The sequence below is a fragment of the Nycticebus coucang genome, chromosome 10 (assembly GCF_027406575.1).
Source record: "Nycticebus coucang isolate mNycCou1 chromosome 10, mNycCou1.pri, whole genome shotgun sequence".
Classification (NCBI taxonomy): domain Eukaryota; kingdom Metazoa; phylum Chordata; class Mammalia; order Primates; family Lorisidae; genus Nycticebus; species Nycticebus coucang.
The window spans coordinates 14,186,245-14,206,023 of NC_069789.1; the positions used below are offsets into that span (position 1 = coordinate 14,186,245).

General features: G+C 37.8%; 1 protein-coding gene across 1 annotated transcript in view; it reads right to left on the reverse strand.

Moving 5' to 3' along the window:
- The window catches only part of FMN2 (formin 2), a 378,063-nt gene that overhangs the window by 55,103 nt on the left and 303,181 nt on the right, over positions 1-19,779 (reverse strand). The window contains exon 15 of the mRNA XM_053607776.1: positions 18,272-18,323. Within this exon, the coding sequence (XP_053463751.1) occupies positions 18,272-18,323 (52 nt within the window). The remainder of the gene's footprint in view (positions 1-18,271; positions 18,324-19,779) is intronic.

The following is a 19,779-nucleotide window of genomic DNA, read 5'->3' on the forward strand; positions in this document are numbered from 1 at the left end:
TCATGCCAGATATTTATTTTTAGATGTACTTTTCAGAAAGATGTGTAGATCTGTCCTAGATAACCAAGTTCTCCAGACTTCCTACTGGTCTTAAAAATCTTAACCACCCTCGGTGGGCTCCACTTTTAGATGAAAAGCCTTCCCAAACCAGAGTCCAAAGAGTAGGCTTTTGTGAGCTCATCAATACCTTTTTATTAATTCTATTCAAATTTTCACCAACATAATTAAAAGCAAAAAACCACGTACACTTATTTGTAAATAATATCAGGATAAATATATTATGTATTGCTGTACAATTAACAAAGTATTTTAACACATAGTTTTATCTTTACATGGTTATTAGGAAGCAGGAAGGTTAAGACCATGGTAATAAATAAGGGACAGGCTATTTGGCAGAATTAGATAGAAGCAAAACATCCCTACAAATACTAGTATTTCATTCACTTTGACTTTAAAATTTCATAATGGAATCCCAGGACTGCACAACTGACTAGTGCTTGTATACCACTCAACTTTTAAGGAGGTCTCAATTCCATTCTTGGCTTCAGGCTATCTCACTCCCTGAGGCTGGGGAAGTAATTTAACAGAAGCAAAATTCTCTCTCTCCATTTCCTCATCTGCAAAATGGGCACTCAGAGTTCCCTTACTTGCTCACCCTAAGGATACTGTGAGAACCTCCTGGTTTATGTCTCCCAAATCCCTTGCACCCCTCATCTTAGTCATGGACACAACAAGCGTAGGAGACACAAGTTTTACTTCCAAGACAGTAACAGTCGGAACCATGACAAAGCAGCTTTCACAGGATCCATCGTAAACAAGTTGACAGACACCTACATTTTGCCCTAAGTTAAATTCAGAGATGTGAGGATGGAAAAAGAAAATAACAATAATCAACTAATATTTGGCATTTTAAAAATGTACTTTCAGTGCTTGGATAAACCTCTGCTCCCCTAGCCCGATGATATTTGTAAGATATTCCTGGCATGTTGGACACCGCACAGCGTCGCCATGCTGAGTGGAATACCTTTCTTAGAAGAGTGAGCCTGGAGCCGCATGGAGCTGTTGAGTTGGAAAGCAAGCATTGCCGTAGAAGTTTTGGCAAGCCAATTGGATTCTTTGGCAGCCTAACATTTTTGAGGATGTGAATATAGTTTGTAACAAGTAAACTATTTCATTTCTAGTTCACTATATAGGGCCTTTCTCCCATGATTTCTGAACATCAAAATAAAAAAAAAAAAAAGAAAAGAAAGTTACCAATGAGACACCGTTAGGTAATATAAACCACTGGGTAACTTGGATAGTCCTGTATTCTGTTGTCCCTGAAGACATCCTCCCATATATTTTTTTTTTAATTGAGCAATAATAATAATGCAAAAAAGTAACATTCACATTGTCAGATAAGAGTATGTCTATCATAGAATGCTTTGACTCTGAGGTTCAGTATGCTGTCATCAGTTAACTTCTTTTTTATTTTTTTCCCAAAGTCTCAAAAAAATAGACAACATTTATAAATAAAAATAAAAGATAATTTCAAAAAACCCAGATTACTCTTTTTTAGAGAGAGTTTCACTTTGTCACCCTCAGTAGAGTGCTATGGCATCACAGCTCACAGCAACCTCCAGTTCCTGGGCTTAGGTGAGTTCCTCAGCTTCCTGAGTAGCTGGGACTGCAGGTGCCTGCCACAACTCCTGGCTATTTTTTTGTTTGTTTGTTTTTGTTGTAGCTTGGCTGGGGCTGGGTTCGAACCCACCACCCTCGGTGTATGGGGCTGATGCCCTATTCACTGAGCCACAGGCGTCACCCCCTATATTTCTTCAATCACACATTCTCCTGTTCTTTCTCACCCAGAGGAAATATGCCCTTCTCCCTATATACATGCAGGTTGGGATCTCTATTAGCCATTCCTAAGCCAGTCAAGGCTGACATGTCTCAGAGGCCAAGTTGCTAATAAACTACAACATTTCATGATGGGCTGGTCAATCTACTGGCACTAGCCATTAAAATAATTCTGCCTGTCTCCTGCTCTCAGACTTAGTACAGAGCCACAAGTAAGGACAAAACAATCCCTCCTATGCTTTATGATCACAGCCAGGGTTGGGGAACCTTGAAAAAAAAAATAATTCTGCCTAGGAAATGCTCCAGTTCTCACCCTGCTCTGATGAACCTTCAGCCAACCCTCGCTGAGAAGCATGCTTGTCTTCCTAAGTACAACTCCTTCCAAGCCTAACCCCTGTACTTGTACCTACGGAAACAAATGCTCCGAATTTCTACATTTGGCTTACACACACACATACCTAACTTCGTAGCTTAGCCTCATTTCCATTTTAGAAACACTACCTGAGGATCATTTGAGAACAATCTCAGAACAGAAAACCCTTCTCCAAACAGAAAACCCTTCTCCAAACAGAAAACCCTTCCCAAACTAGTAAATAGAAAGGTCCACAATGTGTGTGCTCCCAACCCCAGGAACAGAGAGAACGCTAAGTGTTTCTAAGAGAATGAAAAAGGTCCCACACAAGGATGCCACTCAGAACACTGTGAGCCCTCTCAAAAGCAACTCTGAAAACCAGAAGATAATAAGGAAGCAATTCCTTCAATTATCTCAGGGAAAATCATTTTCAGATAGGGTTATCCATCTACACAAACAATCAATGAAGTGTGAGGAAAGCATCAAGTTTTGAGAATTTGCATGTCTGAAGATATTATACCAAATATTTATATTTCTCCTGGACAACTTTCCTAACTAAAAATTATAATACAAATATGTTAGGAGATTGAAGGAGAGATAGGATAGGGACTAAGACACAGTGAGTTAAAATCACATCGTTATCATAAGTTAACAGATAATGGCTAATAAATAATGAAATGGCATTACAAGTACATTACTGACAAATGTAGAAAATATTTGTGGAAATAGATGAGAGAAATATAAGAGAAAATAGGGGTGGGTGGGGCAGAAGGCGGCTGCTTTTGCTTTATGCCTGTGGGACTAATTGACTTTTCAACTATGACTACACTTGTAACTTTGAGAGAAACAAAGATTAATAAAAGGTGAAATGCACTAGAGAGGCAACATGTGGGTGGAAAAATAGGAGGATAACAGTAAGCTTGGAAAACCTCTCCTAGACTGGACTACTGTGTTTCTTCTGCAACTGGTTACTTGGGGAAAGATCAATAGCTAATGAATCACTCAAATGAGTGACAGAAATAAGCACTAATATTCTGTGGCTGTGATGCAGGATAAGTGCCCCATTCTAAATCCTATAAAATTCCCCAGTATTTCCTTCTAGTTCAAGTTTCAATTTTAACATCGATTTCCTTAATTCCTTTGAAATGTACTTGGCTGAGGACCTGACATAAAAGTCCAGAAATCTAGACCCACTTCTAAGAGCATTTCATTATCCTAAGGTTGATTTTGTCCTTCTGAATTTTAATACTCTGGTTCAGTTATAGCAAATTGTCTTCATTTTGACTTCTAAATTGACTGCCATGGATTTACCAACTGAGGAATTTTAAACAGAAAACCTTACCAATAGCATTTTGCTTCTGATCTTGGACATCAGTGTCTTAGGGTGGAATGGAAAAGTTGTCAAAGAAAAAATGCTAGTGACTTTTAACACTTATTTTTTGTTTTGTATCAGCTAACCACAAAGCCATTCCCCCCTAATTTATATACTGTTACTTTGTAAATAAATATTCCATTTTTTACGTGTGCTATAAATCTGATAAACAACCTTGCTGAATTTATTCTGCATCAAATATTAAACGTAACAGTTGAAATATGCTGTCAGGTTCTGGATTTCAACATTTAATTTTCTTTTAAAATTTGATTTTTTTTTTTTGGTCAAAATAGTACTCAAGTGGGTAATTATTTATCATCATTTATTTTAAATTATTTTATATAAAAATTACATAAGAGAATCTTTTATATAAAAGGTACTCATTTTTCACTCATGGTACATTTTGACCCTAAAATACATAATAGGTTATTAAAAAATGCAGTTGTCTAATTCAGTATAACATTTACTGAGTGTAGATTTAGCAAACCAATAAAGGCATTTATTACTATTTAACATCTTGTTACTTATTTTCCTTATTATCTAGACATATATAATACTATGTAATTTATGTGTATACATGAATATTACAATGCTAAATAACTGTACATGCACATGTTATTAGAAAGGACAGGGAAGAGATGCCTCCAAGTATTTATATTAAATCTTATAATTTATCGCAACAGAATTTCAAATTTTCTATAGTATTATTTGTGAAAAGTACTTTTAACACTATGAAATTATAAAATGTTTTATGCAAATACATTCCCTAAGTATTGACACAACTTTAAAAAATGAAGTTGAAATTCTACAACCTCACATTTCAGAATGTGGCTTAGCCACTTAAATAGCAGAGTTGATAAAACACATATTTCAAATAAAGTTGAGAGGTTTGAACTATTACCTTAATTTATCCTTATTTAACCAGGAACATATGGGATATGACAAAAGGGGAACAGAAAGGTAAGTTGCATGAATTAAAAAAAAAAATAACAACATTTTATATTAATAAATAAGGAGAGGAATTAAAGCCCCTTAGCACAGATTTTAAAAATATATATGTCAACCTACAAGCACTGTGTTTTCCTAAGACATCACTGAAGAATCTAAGAGCTTTCAAGAGAAGCACAAGAATTGAGTTTTATTTTTTCTTTGGTTATACCTGTGTTCTGAGTATAATTTGAATTTATAAGAATAATTTCATGGTTGTTATTTTTAATGGATCTATATTTTAAGTTCTCTAAATAAATGGCTACCAATTACCTATAATTCCTAAATATTGGCTGAATACCAATTTCAACCATGCTTTCAACTGTCACTGAATGCTTGAAATGAAAATCATCTTAAAAAGAGTAAAGTTCCAGGTTATAAAAGAAATACTTGGGATATGAGATTCTATTTTATATTCACTTATAACACACTAGAATAAAACAAAGGGAAGGGGAGGAGCTATTGAGATGGCTTAGTTGGGTCCTCTAATCCTCCTCCCCACTCTTCTTACTTTTAATTCAAATTATCTAATCTCTTTTGTTCTTCCTGCCTTTTTATTCTCTTTCTGGTAGATTCTTGGACTCTGAGCAAGTCCAGAATCTTTGACCTAGTTTCTATCCATTTCTTAGACCAATGTTGAAAACTATTGCAAATATTCCCAGTCTCTTTAACTTAATTACAATACCCTCAAATCAAGTAATTTTGATCTTTCTAAATTCATGATTTATTGCTAACAAGGTTAAGATAGCAAACAAAAATGACAAAAAGGTCTTTATGAATTATTTTGTAAGAATATATTTTCATAACATTTAAAAAAAAACCCCACTCACATTGGCACTGTTTTAGTGGGTTAACTAATATACAATAGGGTTGGGAAATTTTCTCGAAGCAGTATGCAAAATCTACATCTATTCATGTTAATCTCGGGTTTCATGTGCCAGTAATAACCTTTCTCTATCAAAAATCAGTCTCGATGCAAGTTTCTATGCCACAGTATTACCAGCGGGATTAAAACATATTTTCATTGCAAATATACTAATGTTTCTCTTTAGAAGACTCTGTGACCAGAAGTGGGAGTGTGACCTGGGTCTCACCCAGATGGGCTGATGTTGTTTGGTGAAAGAGGCTGGAGAGCTGTGGAAAACCTTGGAACTCTGAAAGAAACTGCTGTTGCAAAGTAGAAAGATGCATACCTTTTTAGGGGAAAAAAAAAGTATGCATTTATTGTATCCTTGTTACATGTTGAATTACTGCTGTGAACTAAGATACCATAGCACTCTACCGAGCCAAGGTGGACAAAGTGAGACTCTGCCTCAAAAAAAAAAAAAAAGGTATTTTGTTATAAAAGTTCATTTTAATAAAGAAAAAATTCAACATTGAAAAAAAAAGTATTTTTAGGAATACTTTTTTGCTGTGTTTTGAGACAGAGTCTCACTCTGTTGGGTAGAGTGCCAGGGCATTATAATTGCTCACAGCAGCCTCAAACTCTTGGGCTCAAGAGATCCTCTTCAGAAGCGGGGATTGGTGTGCTCCCACTAAATGGGCACAATGTAATGGTAGATGGCATGACTCCTCAGTGTGGGACACAATCACAATAAAAAAAAAATATTTATATGATCACATTAAAATTCTCACAACAAATGAGGGAAACTAGAGCTGGAAAATTAATCAGCTGCTTTGGACCTACACGTCACTGCTGTCTTCCTCCTTGACCCTGTCTCCAGATGCAGGGTTTCAGCTGTGCTAGAACGAAGCAGTCTCTTCCCTCCTCCAACTCTGATTACCTGTTTGTAAGTTAAGCGTAGCCATCATCTCTACAACTCCAAGTCCGTAACAACACTGGCTCGCAAGACAAATAGTGAGCAAATTGATCCAAAAATATTCTTTGCGCTATTTTTAAAGTATACCCATACCTGACACATGTAATAGCTGGCAAAGAAACATGAAATAATATCCAAGTTTCAAGATACAAAAGCTCTCACAGTGAAAGCAATTCAGTTTATAAAAGGTCGCTCAGTACATACAAACTTATTTCTCTTCAAGAGGGCTGCATCTGTAAGCCATATTGCTCCTCTAGCCCTTCCCTTCCTTCCAAGAAATCCACGTGCCATTTTTATTCCCCTTACGTTGACTTTAGAAAATCTGCCTCACTCGTAGCCGAGTGTAAGGTCACTGGTGCCCTTCATGAGCTTGTGTTGCCTGGATAGGAGCCAACCAGATTTACTCTTTTGAGAATTTGCAATAATACCCAACAGAGAAAATTCAGACTTGAGTCACTACTGGCAGGTCCCTTTGGTAAACGCCAAGTTCAAATGATACCACGTAATTATACCATGCTTTTTCTGTGCCAGGTATAGTCCTATCATCTGTATTTTAGAAATGAGAAAATGAGGGTACGGAGAGTTTCAATAACTTTTTTTAAGTAAAAAGGAGAAGGGTGTGTAAAACCAAGATATGAATTCCAGATAGTTCCTCGGAGCCAGATACTAACCATTACATTGTACAGTCCACACTTTGCCATGGTGGGGACAGTGCACTTGACTCCGCCTCATTCTACCCCCAACCCCACACCCATGGCTGAGATCCTTTGCCTTGGATTCTGGAGGCCTCCAAGAAAAAAAAAATGCCTTTTGGAAAACAATTTCATGGGGTACTTTGGTACTTATAACCCCACCAGACCTTCTGAGGACAATCTTTTAAGTCTGAGTTCCAGTTTGCCTCGTGAAATGTGTACAGAGATAAAATCACCTATATCTGTTTTACTTTCTCATGTTTTCATTCTCTTCCCCCTCTAAAAAAAAAAAAAAAAAAACTCTTCCTTCCTTTAACAGTGATCTTAAACTACATTCATGCCTTTAAGTTGTTTTTCTGGAATATCCATCATGCTTGAAGTGTTCTTTCTCCAGCTGTATATAACCCTGATGGATTTGAATCATGTTACTACAGTTAAATACACCAGGATAGTCTCAATTACTAACCTATATCTTTACACCTTCTATTTTTAAAAAACACAAAACAGTAGACAAAATAGCACATCTTTTCTTCATCCCATTCTCTCTACCCCCTACACCATGTACATTTCAAGAACACAGTAATTAAGAAATCCCCAGTAAACATATGGTGATTTTACTACTCTTCTTGTTTTTAGGGGACAAAAGTTTAGGAGTTCTAATCTCTATTAACTGGGAGAAGACTGTAGCTTCTGGAGACAGTTTATTCTATTCTAGGCAAAATTGTATTTTTAAATATTGGGGTGGAAAAGATCTTCTAAGATGTATACAACAAAAGAAGCTTCCATTTTTACAACAAAACTTTCAAAAGGGTAGAAATTCTTTGACAGTTCCTTTATAATTATCAACATCATCGTTAAGGATATGTATTAAAACTTTCTAAAGCAGGAAGTCCTAAAGTCCTTTTGTTCTAAATGCACTCAAGCTAACAAAGACTACCCCTCAGAATACTCTTTTTATAACTGTCAAAAGCCAGAAAATCTGCAAAGGGTGTTACAGGTTTCCACACTGTTTAAAGTCAATGGATCTCATAAAAATTGAGATACTGCAGCCACAGAAGAGTACCCATTTGTACAAAGAAAAGTGCTGCAAATAAAAGTGTGGAACCACGGCTTTCTACCGAAGCAGCCTGACCCTAAGGGGCCCCCAGACAGTAAATCTTCTGGCAGGATCAGAAGGAGTTAACTAAGAAATCCAAATTGGGAAATAACAGACACCCTCTGACTTTGTTTTACATTATCAATATTGTTAAGGGAATGATGTCATTGTTTGGGACTTCTGCAAAGTCATTCCATGTCACTTCAGTTTTAATACCAGGCTGGAGCCTTCCTGGTCGGCCAGCACAAGCCAGATAAACACAGACCTGTAGTCTTTCTATTCATCTCAGGATAGTTACTCAGAAAGATTCTGGAAAATATGCCTATTATGAACTAAACATTTCACTTTTCATTTTATCCATGTGCCAGAAGTCCATTCCTCAGATAAACACTTTACAAACTGACACTCTGAAAGTCACTGAACTTGATAAAGTATGTGTGCATCAGTTCGAGACTGATTAAATATTTTCTCTCTGATGACGAATGAACAGTTACATACTATCTGAAACCACTGCAACCAACATTCTTTTTCTTTCTTTTTTTTTTTTGTCTCTAGTTTGCATGCAAGATTAATTTTCAATTTCAACTCATTTGTTATACAATCTTGGCTTTGGTATAGCACCACTCAAGCAGTATTACATTTAGAAATAGTATTTATTAAAATATGTGATTTGAAGTTCTTTCACAAATATGCTTACCTCTGTTACTATTTCTTGAATTTTATTATTGATTGTTCCCAATTCTCTTTGCTGTTATTTATTTATTTTTTGAGACAGAGCTTCAAGCTCTCACCCTGGGTAGAGTGCCATGGCATCACAGCTCACAGCAACCTCCAACTCCTGGGCTCAAGTGATCCTCCTGCCTCCACCTCCCAAGTAGCTGGGACTACAGGTACCCTCCACAACGCCCGGCTATTTTTGGGTTGCCGCCATCATTGTTGTTTGGTGGGCCCAAGCTGTATCCGAACCCACCAGCTCAGGTGTATGTGGCTGGTGCTTTAGCCACGTGAGCCACAGGCACTGAGCCTCTCTTTGCTGTTATTTAAATGGAATGAAGAAAGGGAAGGAACCCAGTGTATTTTCTTTAAGAATACATTAGCATATTTTTAAGCCATACTATCAGATCTTGACTACATAATAATGCTCAAATGAAGAAAATTAATTAGTTCTGTAAATATGCCTGTACTAATTGCTTCCTGTTCAACAAATTCACTCTCATTATGAGATCAAAAGATTACTTATTGCTAATTTTTCTAGTTGTGTTTAGTGCCTGGAGAGAATAAAAAAAAAAACAACAAAAACTTCTATACTGAAATGTGTTTTAAAAACAAAATTTTAGATAAAAATTTCAGTAGCATGTAGAGCCTATCAAAAAATTCAAACTTCTTCAAAATTAATGTTTTAGTCTATAGAAAGAGTCACAAACTTCCTAGAAAAAAAGTCCCTTTAATGGCGTGATACTGTTATTCACAGAGGGTGTATCAGACACCTCTCTGACCCTGAGGTCCTTTGCTCAGAATGTCACCTTCATGGGCTGACAAGGGTAAGTCATCTAACGTAATAGTTGCACTGTAATTAGAATTTTACTTCAGTCATTTCTATTAGCTTTATTGATATCAGAACTAAATTCAGTAAAATTAAATCAGCTGTCAGATGAAAGAAAAGTTATTTCTAAAATTTATTCTTCTATTTCAAAAGTCAATTGGACCCTACGATATGGCTTTTATTTGTGGGATTTAAAGAAACAAAGGAAGAAATTCAGATAAAAAAAATGAGTTAGCCATCACTGACAAAGAAATAAAGATTTCAGAGTGGGGCAGATTTTATAAGTTGATTTTATAAGTTCCATTCTCATAATTCCTTAAATGTCAAGGAGTGGACTTTTACTCAAAAAAATACAAAATTTCTACAGTATCTACCTATGAGGGGATTGAGACAGTAAGTGATTCTGTGGGAAAATAAAAACAATCATATTTGGCTTGGTGACATTTTTCCACAATTGAAGAAAGCTGTGGATACTAATTAAAAATAAAATAAAAGCAGAAGGTGAAATAAACACAGAGTGGGGATGTAGCCAAGCTTAACAACACTCTGCTGAAATCCGGCTTGAAATACAATACGATCGCTTGGCTTGCCCAATGAAATCATCTGAAGATGAGACTATGCTCATTTGATTTGCATTTGGGCTTTGGATATGACTCAAGACTCATCTGTCCAGCAGCCTTACTTTCTGGGAGAATTGAAGAGTTTAGTGAAACTATTTATTTGAAAGCTATATATTTTGTTAATGTGAAATGGGAGCTCACAGTTCTGCTTTTCAGATTAACAGCAAAAATGTGTGAATAAACAGATTGTATTAGTACACAAAAAATATTATGCTAAAACACAAAGACAAGTGAGTATACTTTATTTCAAAGCAAGCTGATAACATGTGCATAATTTACAAAACAATTTCACAGGGGCAAATTTTTCTGGAAAGGCCTTTTATGAGTCACCTGTGGAGAAGCTTCCCAAAGAATAAGGTATAACATTCCTGCAGCTGCCCGAGAAGATGGAAGGAAGATGTTATATTCCTTTTACAAATGATGAACTGGAGGCTCCAGCGCTTCGTGTGGTTTATCTGATTGTAATTCCGCAGTGGCAGAGCTGGGCTAAGAAAAACCATCCGGGTCCCATCCACCACACCACCCTGCCTTCTTTCATGATAACCTTGGTAAACGTACGGAAGCTAAGTTGCCTCAAAGGCTTCTTTTTCGGTCCAGAAAAGGCTATTCCCTCACTATGTGAGCCTCCGCTAATCCTCAGGGCATCAGATAGCCCAACTCTGCTATCACAATTATGTGTAAATGACTCAGCCATTTCTAAAAATCAAAGCACATAATTTTGTCACCAGTTTGTCACAGGTTATAAAGTCAAACTAAACCATCTTGAGCTGTAACAGCACCACTCAAATTAGATCAGAAGCTCACTAGAAAATTCCTTGGATTAGGCGATATTCATACAACTGAAACTTCCCTGTATATTCTCGTGTCTCTAAGTTAATGGGCTGATGAAAGCCTAGAAGATGAAGAGGACCCACAGACCAAGGGGAATCCATTTTTTTTCATAAACCATCTTTATCTCCAGAATGGATTTCATGTGGTTTACAATAATATGATTTATAGATCATAATAACTATCATAAAAAGAAAATGAGAGATGAAAGGTTAGAAAAATGGGGCCTCGCTGAGACACCAGATGTATTCGGAGATAAAATGAAGTGAGACTTTGTATGTACCCACATGGACGTGGTCTATTTCAATTTTTATTGGTGATGGCAGTGAGGGGTGGTATCTGGGCAATTCATGCACAAAGGGGAGCTCTCGAACAGACCACGGCTTTGGCTCCTAATGAGATCTGTATAACGAGAGAGCACATTTTGTGAATGAGATGGTCTCACAGTTTGGAAGGAGACTCGGAGTCTGGAAACGTGGTCAAAGTTCACTACTCTCTCAAAAGCCAGAGGGGAGGGGTGGCGCTTGTGGCTTAAGGAGTAGGGCACTGGCCCCATAGGCTGAGGGTGGCCGGTTCGCGCCCAGCCCTGGCCAAAAAAAAACTGTAAAAAAAAAAAGCCAGAGGGAAGACAGCCAGCTTACATGCACACCTCTGCGAGAAGCAGTTAACTCAGCTGATGCTGGTATACTTATTCTGTGGATATTGGATAGACTATCTGCAGGAATGTATGTATGCGATTTTATTTTTAAGCCTGGTTTCCTGAGCGATGTCCCTGGGTCAGAACAGCTCATTGTTCAGCAGTGACTGTGCTGAAGTTATAACACATGCAGGTGAGTCCCTACCAGCATTAGGACTGTGTCCAAGTCTGCCCTACCTCCTGGCCCTGAGGCTCAGGTGCGGGTACAACTTCACACGCTTGTGCATAGCCTTCCTGGCCTCCACAACTACCTACCAATCCCAGGATCCTTCTTGGCTGTCTCTTCCCTTGGTCTCTCTGTTGCACTTTAATTGCTCAGCCATTTTGCTTGTTGCTGCTGTGTCACAGACCTGTAAGTGCCTTATCGATTTCTCTCCACCAAAACCTCCGTTGTTTTTGACAAAGCCCCTAGGTATGGGATTCCCCATGATCCGTTCCAAACACAATCAGTTCTCTGAGCCAGAGCTGCAGCCCTCTGGGCAGGACTTCTGTGCATACGCATAGGGGCTAAAGCTAGGATTGAGGCACTGGCCTACTTCTCCAGAGTGGCAGGCAATACTGCTCTGTAAGCAGGGGCTGAGGTGGCTGCCCTCTCCTGGCCTAGAACATTCCCCCTAAAAGTCAGCAGGGGTGAGATCACTGTGGCCCAGCATTCTGGGTCTGCTACCCCTGGGACAGAGCTTCCATTCTACAAATAGAGGCCAGGTTGAGGATGGGAGCCCCTTCTTATCTGCTTGGTTAGTCTAGAGCTTCTATAGCTGGAGGTGGAGGGATGAGCACTGCAGGCAGCCTGATGACTGGGGACAATCACAGGCTCAGCCTTGGTGCACAGGAGAGTGGAAGTCCCCATCTTCATGGCCACACCTGCCTAGATTAGCGCTCCTGCAGGAATAAACCGTGCCTAGCATGCCACAGACTCTTACTGTTCTTACCAAGGTTGAGTAGGTTCTCTCGAATGAACGATTCTACTTGTTGTATACCTGTAGAATTTCTAGAAATGTTAAATGTTTCTCTTAATTATCTCCAGTTCAATGGTTGGGTGCTGGGAAGAAAGTTCATTCTGGAAGTCAGTCTCCCATACTCAGTTATTTTGGAAAATGTAAGGAAAGGAAAGTTTGGAAACCTCTATGCGGTTGGTACTCTACATATATATTTAACTCATTGAATTATTTTGAACTGATCATTCCAATGTGGACATGCTTTCTCTTTATTCAGAGATAAGGACACAGAGTCAAAAGTTGTAAATCCTCGGAACCACAGTGCCAGCAGTTTGATGCAGGTAGCTGTTATGCAAATCTATGCTAATTAACTGTGCTCAGCTGTCCAGTACTGGATTCAATGAAGAAGGTGAGAAACACAAAACAAATACATGGCTGGAGGAGGAAATTTAACTCTTTAGTTTCCATTTCTATCCCTAAACTTTAAAAATTTCCTGATTATAAAACAATGTGAAAATAATATAGCAATTAACATTTATTGATCATTTACTAAGTACTAAGCATTTTCCATCTATTACTTCATTTAATTCTCACCTATGAAGTAGATACTATTATGTCGGGGTTAAGGTCACAGAGCTGTTGAGTTGGCTGCCGTGGCCCTGCACCACTCCCTTTAGACTGGAGGGTGGGAGATGAAGGGGAGAATGAGGGGACGGGGTAGAACTTACTGAGCTTGTATTATAAAAAATTGTATGCTTATCTGCTAACCGCAATGCAAAGTCTGCTTCTGTGCAGGTCGGTTATGATAACTGACTGCTTACTTGCTCGTTTTCATTGGCCAACCCTATAAAAACCCCAATTCCAAGCTGGTCAGGGCTGCTGTCCTTACTCAGGGAGACAGCTGGCTAGCTGGTCAATAAAGACTCCCAATCGAGTTTTTATAATTATCTGTTTGGTGGTCATTGCTCGCACTACAACACTGTCATAGGGAGAGTGTCAGGGGTCCTCAAACTGCGGCCCGTGGGCCACATGAGGCGGTGTGATTGTATTTGTTCCCGTTTTGTTTTTTTACTTCAAAATAAGATATGTGCAGTGTGCATAGGAATTTGTTCATAGTTTTTTTGTTTGTTTGTTTGTTTTAAACTCCGGCACCATAACCACTGACCTCTGGGTGCCAAGCCAGAAACTTCAGTCTTAATACTTTACAACTAATTGGATAAGGCCCAGCTTTGTTATAAGAGAATCTGCTTTTCTCTAAGTCTACTGATTTAAATGTGAATCACTCTAAAAACTGCCTTCACAGCAACATCTAGTATGGTGTTTGACTCCAAAATGAGCACCATGACCTACCTAAGTCAATACATAAAATTAAGTATAATGCTGGTCCAGCCCTCCAACAGTCTGAGAGACAGTGAACTGGCCTCCTGTTTAAAAAGTTTGAGGACCCCTCGGGGGAGTTACACTGCCTTCCAGCATGGAATTCCTACTGATGATCTTGGGTTACACAGGACAGCTGAGAAAATGATATAGGAACTTATTTCTTTGGGAAAAATGTCAAATACTTCATAGGATTCATTATTCTTATTTTCACTTTTAAATCTGAGTTAATTGTTTAATTATTAAAAAGATAGCTTTTTTTACTAACAGTTTTGTAATTAGCCAGTAGTTTTCTCATGAAACAAATTGAAACTTCTGTTTGTTATCACTTAAGCTTTCAGTTTTTTCTTTTCATAGAAACTGTACAATTTTATTTACCAATTTTCCCAGGGCAATATTTTATATCAATCCAAAAACTGCTAAATACACAATGCTATTCACAGAATACAAAGAATTTTGCCTACCAAAGTAATGGCAGAAAACTTCTTTAATAAAAATTTTCCTCAAAAATTAAACTTCTCTTTAGAGAACATTATATCTATTTTTATGTGTTGACTTAGGTAGGTCATGGTGCTCAATGGTGTTTGGAGTCAAACACCATTCTAGATGTTGCTGTGAAGGCAGTTTTTAGAGTGATTAACATTTAAATCAGTAGACTTGGAAAAAAACAGATTCTCTTATAACAAAGCCGGGCCTTATCCAGTTAGTTGTAAAGTATAAAGACTGAGGTTTCTGGCTTGGCACCCAGAGGTCAGTGGTTATGGTGCCGGCCACTGGGCTGGCAGGTTCTAAGCCAGGCTGGCCTGCTAAACAACAATGACAATTTCAACAAAAAATAGCCAGCTATTGTGGTGGGCACCTGTAGTCCCAGCTATTTGGGAGGCTGAGGCAAGAGAATCGCTTAAGTCCAAGAGTTTGAGGTTGCTGTGAGCTGTGACACTATGGCACTCTACCAAGGAGGGTGACATGGTGAGACTGTGTCTCCAAAAAAAAAAAGACTGAGGTTTCTGATGAGGAAGGAATTCTGTCCCTAAGCTTCTTTCAGACTCAAGATTGCAATATCAACTCCTACCTGAATTGTCAGCCTACCCTACTAATTTTAGACTTGCAAACTCTATAATCACACGAGCTAATTCAGTAAAATAAGGCTATCTCCCTTTACACACACACACAGCCATACAGTACATATTGCAAGTTAGGTTCTAGGCCACCTCAATAAAGGAAATATTGTAATAAGGGGAGTCATATGCATTTTTTTTTATTCTTAACATATAAAAGTAGAGGATGTTGACTCTATAATGTAGTCTATTAAGTGGGCAGTTACATTACGTCCAAAATACAAAGTATATATTTCAGCAAATACTTTTTTTGCTTAAAAAATAGGAAAGATCTGAATCTTCAGAGGGTCATAATCTTTTTAATGTTGATGGTGCTGATTAATCAGGTGGCAGTCGCTGAATGTTGGGCTGGCTGTGGCAATTTCTTTATTTCAGATTGTGTGTGAAACCTGCACATTGTACCCCTTGATTGCACTAATGTACACAACTATGATTTAACAATAAAAATAAATAAAGAAAAAAAAAGACAACAGTGGAATTTGCTGCATTGATTGACTCCACATTTCACAAAAAATTTCTCTGTACCCTGAGATGTTACTTGATGGCATTTTACCCACAGAACTTCTTTCAAAATTTGAGTCACTGTTCTCAAACTCGGCCACTGCTTTATCAAATAAGTTTATGTAATATTCTAAATCTTCTGAGGACATTTCAGCAATGTTCTCAGCATCTTCACCATGAGGAAATTCCATCTTGAGAAACCACTTTGCTCTTCTATGAAAGCAACTCCTTATCTATTCAATTGTTATCATGAGATGTAGCAATTCAGTCACATTTTTTGTCTCCACTTCTAATTCTGCTTCTCTTGCTATTTCTACCACATCTGCAGTTACTTCCTCCACTGAAGTCTTGAATCTCTCAATGTCATCCCAGAAGGGTTAAAATTGGCTTCTTACAAACTCTTCTTAATGAAGACATTTTGATCTTATCTCATGAACCACAAATGTCCATAACAGAATCTAGAATGGTAAATCCTTTCAGAATCTAGAATGGTAAAATCCTTTCTTTGCCCAGATCCATTAGAGGAATCACTATATTGCCTTACAAATATATTTCTTAAATAGGAAGACTTGCATGGGCTGCAGAATGGATATTATACTGGCAGACATGAAAACAACCCTCATCTCCCGGTACCTCTCCATCAGAGCTCTTGACGGACCAGGTGCATTGCCTGTCACTGAACAGTATTATTTTGAAAGGAATTTTTCTTCAGAGCAGTAGGTCTCAACAGTGGGCTTAAAACATTCAGTAAACCACCCTATAAACAGATGTGCTGGCATTCAGGCTTTGTTGCTCCCTTTCTAGAGCTCAGACACAGTGGATTTAGCATAATTCTGAAGGGCCCTGAGATTTTTAGAATGGCAAATGAGCATTCGCTTTAACTTAAAGTTGCTTTTGCCATTCCTAAGATGGCCAGCCTATCCTTTGAAGCTCTGAAAACAGGTACTGATTTCTCTCCTCTACCTATGAAAATTCTAGATGGCAACTGCTTCCAAAATAAGGATGTTTCATCTACATTGAAATCTGTTGTTTAGTGCAGGCACCTTCATCGCTGATTTTAACAAGATCTTCTGGACACCTGCTGCAGCTTCTCCATTGGTGCTCGCCACTTCCCCTTCTACTTTCATGTAAGGCAGGCAGCTTCCTTCCTGAAACCCCCACAATCTACCTCTGCAATCTTCCCCCTTTTCTTGTGCAGCTTCCTCTCCTCTCTCAGCCTTCACAGAATTGAGAAGAGTTAGGACTTTGCTCTGGATTAGGCTTTGGCTTAAGGGAATGTTGTTGCTGTTTGGATCTTCTATCCATACCACTCACACTTTCTCCAAATCACCAGTAAAGCTGTTTTGTTGTATTATGTGTGCTTACACTGCAGTAGCGTTTTTAATTTCCTTCAATAATTTTCCCTTTGCATTCACAGCTTAGGTAACTGTTTGATGGAAGAGGCCTTTAGCCTCCCATGGCTTTCACCATCCTTCCTCACTAAGCCTACTCATTTCTAACTCTTGAGAGATGCGTGACTCTTCTCCCACTTGAACACCTGGGTGCTACTGTGGGGTTATTTGTAGCCCAACTTCCCTGTCATGCCTGAGGGAATAGCAAGGTCCAAGGAGGGGGAGAGGTGGAGCAGGGGCTGCTAATAGAGCCGCTGAGCAGTCAGAACACACACAACATTTACCAAATTTGCTTTATTATATTTGTACAGTTTATGATGCCCTGAAACACTTTTGTATGCAATAGTAACATTAAAGATCACTAATCACAGATCACCGTAATAGTCATAAGAATAATTAAAAGTTTGAAATACTGCAAAAGCTACCAAAATCTGACACACAGCCAGAAGGTGAGCACACAGTGTTGGGAAAATGGTGCTGATAGACTTGGCGCTTGCAGGGTTGCCACAAACTTTCAATTAGCCAAAAATGCAGTTAACTGCAAAGCACAGTAGGAAGAGGTGCACCTCTGTGTTTGTGTGTGGATGTCTGAAGGATTCTGCTTTTCTAGAGAACTGTGACCTTACAGAAAGAAGGGAAAAGTGATCTTGAGGCAGAGAAGCAGGGGTATACCGAGATAGTTTTCTGCATTCACCCATGGTTCCAAGTCTCCATTCAGGGAGGGCAGGTGCATCCAAAGGAAGCTCACTGCTTCCTATAGACACTTTACTCCTGAATATAGAAATTCTATAGTTTTTATAACCAAACTCGGAAACAGGTTCTTGCTATTCTTCTTCTTCTTGTATTTCCATAGCCCTAAATCCTATTTGAAAGAGAAGGTGCTATACTATTCCCAACAATTCAGTAGTTAACAGAATGATACATCACCCCAAGTCACAAAAATTCAGAAGTCTGTTGTAGAGCTGAGGTACACCATTTTATTAGATTTCTTTTCATTTTATGCTTAAAAGTAAAAATTGAACTAATCATTGCTTCCTTGAGACGTAAGCATTTTACAAGCCAGTTTTTAAAAGAAATATATTAAACAAAAAGTAATTTCTCACCATTTATGGGTCTCTGTCAATGAATTCTCCTCTGACTCTTGGTCAATTTTAGCTGAAAATGCAAGAATAGTATATTAAATAAATGATAAGTAGTTACACTATCTAAAGCAAAACATGGCCTAAATAATACAGAACTTTAATTATTAATTATTATTCTAATGCAGTCCAACTAGAAGTTTCTTTCAAATCTGAGAATGTCAGATTACATTTAATTAAATTGATCATATTATATTGACAATATATATAACCAATCAAAATTGTCAGATTCTACATAATTTCTTTAAAGCATTTATATTAAAAACGATAATTTCATATTTATATCAGATGTGCAAGTATTCAAATGCCAACACAACAGATAATTGTTGGTGCAAAGGTGCAAGTAACAAGTCAACAAACTAAACAGAAATGTCATGTAATAATGTTCCCCGGGCATGGTAAGAATTTTTAACTCATTCAACAGTGTTCTCCACACCGTACCACAGGTGAACACGTTATGATCTGCTCTGAAAGGGCAGAAGGTGATAATGTACCTATTCATTTGCTTTTGTTTCTGTCTAAAAATAAAGAACGGTAGTCTGACACAAACCCGAAGATCAGACTGTGGAAGGAGATTAAATCAATATACCAAATTGCTTAAAATAACACACATACTCCTAAACATAAAAGAGGTATGACAATAGCATCAAATTTTTGACAAGTAAGCATTCCGGGAACGCATATATCACACCACCCCACCCCATCCCCCTCACACACATATATTTGACATGAAACTTTCAAAGATATTCTTATTTCAAGCAATACTGTCCCGTATTTTCTGTCTATTCTATTAGATTTTAAAACATTAGTTGTGATCTGCTAAATTGACTTCAGGACTCAGTAACAGTTAGTGATGCACAGGTTGAAAACATCTGAGCTGCAGAACCCAAAGGGGAAAAAAGAACAATTAAAAATATTCTGGAACTTGTGAAAGTAGTTGTCTTTTATAATCAGTCCCCTTTGGGTCACATTTGAGGCCATATGAAGAAATTAGAAGGAAAAGTGGAACAGGGCAAATTGATTATAAAATATTGGAACTGTACATGAAACAAAACCCATGGTCACTTGAGAATTGTCAGTATCTCTAAAACTACTTAAAATACAATAGCTTGGGCTCGTTAATGTTTTACAACTGCATGTGGTGTTTTCTTGAACGTCGTGTAGTATTTACAAAGTCATACCCGAGCGTTACGCTGCCACTTTTTGCCAGGATTTTTGGGATTTAACAGGGATCATTTGAGCTGGTAGCAGAGATTTTTTTTTTAACTTTCTTTCCCTTTCTGTGCTTTAGACTGTTCACATAATCTTGCAGGTCAATTGTTATCCATATTAAAAAATAGAATAAATGTTCTATAATTTTACTTTGCAAAGGCTCCAGTGTGAGCATAGTGTCTTAAAAAAATCTGCTGAGTTGGCAACATAAAAAATGACTTGCTTCTGGAAACAGTTCTAGAATCACATGAAGGTTGTCT